This window comes from Vulpes vulpes, chromosome 16 (genome assembly GCF_048418805.1).
Source record: "Vulpes vulpes isolate BD-2025 chromosome 16, VulVul3, whole genome shotgun sequence".
Classification (NCBI taxonomy): Eukaryota; Metazoa; Chordata; class Mammalia; order Carnivora; family Canidae; genus Vulpes; species Vulpes vulpes.
Window position 1 is genome coordinate 25,169,083 of NC_132795.1, and position 6,387 is coordinate 25,175,469.

General features: G+C 33.1%; 1 protein-coding gene across 1 annotated transcript in view; it reads left to right on the top strand.

The window, feature by feature from the left end:
- STK17B (serine/threonine kinase 17b) overlaps positions 1 to 3,505 on the top strand; it is a 28,807-nt gene extending 25,302 nt beyond the window's left edge. Inside the window, exon 8 of the mRNA XM_072742918.1 lies at positions 186 to 3,505. Coding sequence (XP_072599019.1) covers positions 186 to 468 — 283 coding nt within the window. The 3' untranslated portion in view covers positions 469 to 3,505. The remainder of the gene's footprint in view (positions 1 to 185) is intronic.
- The last annotated feature ends 2,882 nt before the right edge of the window (positions 3,506 to 6,387 follow it).

A 6,387-nucleotide genomic window follows, 5' to 3' on the forward strand; every position in this document is an offset into this window, starting at 1 on the left:
CAGAGTTTGTATACCCAAGCGATTTTATAATTTTACTATTTTTTTTACTTGTGAGGCTAACATTGTATTATCCATATGTGTTATTTTCATAATAAATTTTAAATAAAAGTCTACAGTATATCAAACTACAGGCATTTCCAACCTGATTTTTAGTTCTCAATTTTCATTTGATCCTTTTTTCAAAGGAAAAGACCAACAGCAGAAATCTGCCTGTCTCATTCTTGGCTACAGCAGTGGGACTTTGGAAACTTATTTCGCCCTGAAGAAACCTCCACTTCCTCTCAAAGTCAAGATCATTCATTAAGGTCCTCTGAAGACAAAACTTCTAAATCCTCTTGTAATGGAACCTGTAGTGATCGAGAAGACAAAGAGAATATTCCAGAGGACAGCAGCATGGTTTCCAAAAGATTTCGCTTTGATAACTCATTGCCCAATCCCCATGAACTTGTTTCAGATTTGCTGTGTTAGCACTTTGCTCTTTGACTTATTTGGACTGAATTTGGGCTACTCCAATGTGAGACTGTAGTTTGTAGCTTCATTTATGGCATGTTTATATTGTAAATGCACTTTTGCAGAGAAAAGTTTAGGGAAGTGTTTTGATGCTAAATTACTGGTTACCAGCATAATTTCATTTCCTGTTCTGAGATATTAACTCTAAAAGAAGAAATATTTTAAAATATGACAAAAAAATAAAATGCATGTGAGTTTACATGGTAATGAAATAATTCAAGTTCAAATGGATTTATCAAAATGTTTTACAGATGAGGAAAACAGTGATTTGGGTTTATTATGGTTGAAATAAACTCAACAGAATGAAGACATTTGAATTTAATAGGTTCTCTAAGGTAAGTCCTACACCATGCCTCTATTGACAAAATTTTGTTAGGATAATAGTGTCAAGTTTAAGAATATGTACTATTTTATAGATGCTCAAGGAATATTTTATACTTGAAAATATTTCAATCATAAATATTTTGAAACTGCCTAAGATTTCCAGGATGTGGTCTGCTACATGAGACAGGTGTTTTAACCAGAGCCAAGAGGAAATTAGAAACCTGATTAGGAATATCCTATACAAGTTGGAGCAGAAAAAAAAAAAAAAAACAGCATGGCATCATTTTTTAACTCAAATGTCTTTTGCCCTCTCGCAACATTTAATAAGGTCTGAAAGATGGAAAATTAGATGGTGTAGTGGATTTTCATCTTCTAGAATTTCTGGAGTAGAAGATACTTACATAAAACAATGTGCTCTATTTTGGGTGGCAAAACATATTTATTAATTAAATGTGGGGGAAAAAAATGCTGCCTGATTTTGGCAACCTAACAGAATTTTAGATGTTTTCTAAGTCTTAGGATATAAGCCAATCATTTGGAGTTCTAAAAGTACGCATAAAAATATATTACAGCCCAGTAAGACTATTAACTCAGGGCCAGAGTCCGTGACAGCAAGGTGGACATGATCATAAAACCTGGTGACATCATGCTCTACTCAGATGTAAGATTCCAGTGAGTGATGAGGCTCAGCAGAAGGTGATCTGCAGCGTGACCTTTAATGGTCTTTTCCTGAGACCAATGCAAGTAAGAGTCTAAGGTCAGCAGAGTGGCTGGTGACTGTTGTGCTAATAGAGGAGAAATGTATTCCTTTTTTGGTTATCTTTGATGACTTGGCACCTGGATACTATTAAAGATTCAGTTATATTACCATGCTAGGTTAATTGTAACCTCATGACCATGTTACTATATTAAAAGAAATTATATTTTGACAAAAAAAATTCTTGAGTTCCCCCCTTGAATTGTATATTACTCTAATTTGGTAAGATTCCAAAAAACTTAAAACTATTAGTAGCCATCAGTTCACTTTATTTGGCTAACTGGTGAATTCTTTTTAAATCTTTAGCATTTCTTAAAGGAAATGTGATTTCTATTTGTGCGTGCATATGTGTATATGTATAGGTATATGTATTTATGTATAGATAGATAAAATATAGTCTTTAGACAACTTCTCTTAGAGATTCTTTGCTCTACTATATTGTGTTCAACTCAGGTGCCAAAGGAGCTCTCTTCTGATGGACATGTAAATATACATTTAAGTTCTTTAAGAAGTAGTTTGTTGGTTCAATAAACTAGCCATTACAGAAGCTAAATTGGGCTCTTGTATATCTAAAACTGAGGAGTTTTTTCTAACATGTTGGTCATCCATTTATTTGCCTTCCATACTAAGCTAATGCAGGTAAAGCTTGGTAAGCCATTGGTGAAGAGGATTTTTTACAAAAGATCATATTTTTAAATTTCTAGAGGAATTTATGCCATAGTAAAAATTAATAAAAAAAAGTTTGAATTTTAAATTATAAGCTAATTCTTAAAAAGTATTTTATACCAGCTTTCTTTTAATCTGAGGAATCTTAAAATAGTTCATATGCTGCCCTTTAGTAATAGAATACACAAAGTTGTAAATTTTGTATCTTTTTTCCTATTTTTATTGTAAAAAAATAAAAAATAGTTGCACAAACAGTATAAAAATGCAATTTCTTCGTAAAAGTGAATTTAAATATTTTCACTGTTTGAAGTATGAAAATAAATGAAACCAGTATTTAGAGAGAATCTAACAAATGATTCCATTTTTTTCTCCAAAGATTGAAAACAAGTATCTATCAGAAGTGGATGAAGTATCTTGTTAAAAGTAGGAATCTTAGTCCCTGTTAGGTGAACAGATGTCAGTAACACTTAAACACATCTGAAAATTAATGTTAAATTGTGATGAGTTTATAAAGTTTAATAACTTTGCTTTTTGGATAGATAGGGTTAAAAAAATAAAGTATAGAAGACAGTTAAAATTGTTATTTTAATTTTTTTCTCCACGGTCAAGTTAACTCAGTGGTAAAGTTATAGTGGCACTTTAAGGACATAAGCAGTATGTGTTCTGCAGCCGGTAAGGAGATAAGGCACCTGTGCCAGAGTATATATCAGTACATTTCTTCCTTTAAAGAAAGTCTTGTTATAAAAAAAAAAAAGTCAGCTGATTAATGATATAATTGATTTTCATTCTGGCACAAGTTCTTTCTTTTGTTTGGGATGGGTTGCTAATAGCTCATGGACCATACTTTGAATAGCCTTGCTCTAAGCAACGTTTATAAATTGCTATTTTATAACTGTTTACATTTCTTCTGTTTATTTTTGAATTTTCATCTTTATATCTGTCTTGCAAACTTGTCTTTATTCATTGTTGCGTTAACAATTGTACTTAAATTTCAAATTGTTTTAAGATTAAGTTACCTGACTTCAATTTGGAGAAATATTATCAATTTATAATTTTATAAGAGTTTAAAGAATTTTAAATTCTAATTGTTAAATTCACACAAATTACAAGTGCCCTCAACCTTCATTAAATAATCATGTTGCTTACGCATATTGACTGACATTATGATGAATATTTCGGTAAAAAAAAAAAAACCTTGTATCAACTTAATGATCCTTTTGGTTAAAAATTAAAAAGCACTTTTTTACATCTGTGATTGTCTTTTGCTTTAAAGTATTTCTAAGTTTGTTTTTCTTAAGAGCAAACCTCCTAGCCTTGACACATGTCATCTTTAAACTCCCTGTTCAGTACATACCTGTTTATTAGATCCTCTCTGTTAAAAAGCCACATAAGTTTGAAAACAAGTCTATTCTCTGGTAATGCTAGATACTTTCAGAAAATATCAGTGAATGTCAGTGTACCACGTGTTGCATAAGGATGAATAAGGGATTTTTATTTACCCAGAAATGGGTGAACTCTTTCTGTTGTTTTTTTTTTTTTTTTAATTTTTGTTTTCAGTTTAAATAAATTGTATTTTAACAAACGAGGAGTAAGGGATTCTTTAAGCAATCTATAAGCTGATTATGGACTAATCAATCCATGTTACTTAATGTAGTTACATTCTATTAAGTTCCCACAAACAGTGAATGCTAAAATATTGCTAGAGGAAATATAGGTTACATTGCTAGGTTACTACAAGCTTGTGTTGATAACATTTTTGCCAACATATCAATGCATAACCTTGTTTTATGCAGTTTCTATTTAAAGGGAATCTTATTTAATATATATTGTTGATTTATTAACATTGACCTCACACTAACAGCACCATGACTCCTGCCCGAATGAAGCTTATCTAAAAGATAAACACATTTTCTCCATAAGGCACATTACAGCGCTATTCATAGAACATAACTACAGAGGACTTCAAAATTATGATTTGGGGACATTTGACACACACTAAAATCACCATCAAAAAGCACAAAAATGCAGAAAACATGACACTAAATAGACTACAAAATGGACATTTATCTTAGAGTATGAGAGCTAAAATAAGATGGAGCGTCACTTTGGTCAACCTAAAATGGGAACGTGTGTCAGGCATCTCAAATTTTTCACCACTGTGATCATGTCTGCAAATGATTATGAAAGCACTATGCATGTTAATTTTGGGGTTACAAAAAATTTTACCAAGTATGTAAGTTCACAAATATGGAATTAATAAAGAGGGTCAACTCTACATGCTAAAATCATGTCAAAAGTATGAAGTGTGATGATAAATAGTGTGCAGAACTTCATTGAATCTGTAGGGAGAAGAAATTGCTGTGTGTTGGAACTTCTTGATTGTGAACACTTTCTTTTCAGGTTCCATATTTTCTTTTTCTAACAATGGCATTTCCAAATTTTTCTCTTTAGACCCAATTTTCCTCCCAGACACTGAAGTCATACATGTTATCCTTGCTTAGATATAAGAATACTCAAATGTAAAACAGCTCTAAGTAAAATCATGATCACATTCTCCCTCTCTGTATCACTTCCTCACCCAAACTTTCTGGCTTCGTGTTTTTTCCCTTAGTTAACACAGCACTGTTTACCCACACAGCACAACTGGATATCTCCAATTAAATTCTAAAAATTTCTAAAAATTTTGTTTCCTTACTGCACCTCTTCCAGTAGTCATTAATTTCCTTAAACATTTTTAAAAATGTATATATTTAAGCAATCTCGACACCCAGCATGGGGCTCAAACTCATGATTCTGAGATCAAGAGTCACATACTCAAAAAAAAAAAAAAAAAGTCACATACTCTTCCAACTGAGACATCCAAGCACCCCCAATAGAAATTTCTATCAATATCTTCTTATATGTCTTATAGTTATTTTCTCTTGATTCTTACTGGTATACATTCTTTCATCTAGATTGTTTAGATCATCTAGAAAGAGGTCTGCGAATCTTTTCTTTAAAGGGCCAATTATTAAAAACTATAGGCTTTGCAGGCCAGTGTTTTGTCTCAACTACTCAATTTTGGTTTTAAAGCATGAAAACAGTCAATATGCAAACAAATGAATGCGAATAAAACTGTACTTATAAAAACAAAAGTTACATTTAGTTTTTTGACCCCAATCTAGATTATCACATTAATTCTCTTAGCACTAGCATGATTCAAATGGGAGGAGAGCCTGAAAGACACAGGGAGCTTCATTTGCACTCACTTTGTCTAGCAAGCAGAGACATCCAAGAGAAAGAGGACTTAGTAGCCGTTGGATATAATGATTTTACTAGAATGGGGAGTTTGCAACTAGTTGAGAAAATAGAAAGTAGAGGCCACAGGTATGTATCGATCTTCCAAGAAATCAAGGGGGAAAGGAGAACTATAGTTTGAAGAGTGTTTTTTAAAAAATGTTTTAAAATGGAGAAGACTTGAAAATGTTAATAGGCAAAGGAGAAAAGTCCACATGGAGGCAACACTTGAAGAGAGTAAGAGTGCAGGTTGATTGAGGATAGAAAATGCCAGAGAAAGCGATGCGCTCACAAGCACAAATGCAGGAGTCAACTATAGGCTAGAACTCTGCCTATATCTTCTCCTTTTATATCAAGAGACTGTGCTTTGCATCAGGGACATATATAGAAGCAGTGAAAAGGAAAAAAAAAACTGTTTCATTGGGGCTTTTATTTATAAATTCTTAAATCTGTTGAGAAAAATAGAGTTTGAAAAGAGTGAGAAAATCTCCGAAGGCAACAAGAAGAAAGATCTATAGGTCTTGGAGCGGTATGAAACTTGCCCAGGTCCCTGTGCACACTGAGTATTGTGGGACCTTGTAGAGAATGGTCCAACAGCAGCAATGTGGCCCCTAGGGCTAAGGTAGAACCAAAAAGGCTAGTGGGGTAGGCATTGTTCTGGATTGAACACGGCAGGGAGGGAAAAGATAGTATTGAGCCTGAAAGAGGTTCTCACGTGGGTGTCAGTACATTGTTTCACTTTGGACAACATCCTCATGAACAGAATGCTCTTATTAGAAGAACGACTGTGGGTGTCATAGAATTGTTCTAACAGTATCGCCCGGTGGAAGCTGAAGGTATGCAACCCAATGCAA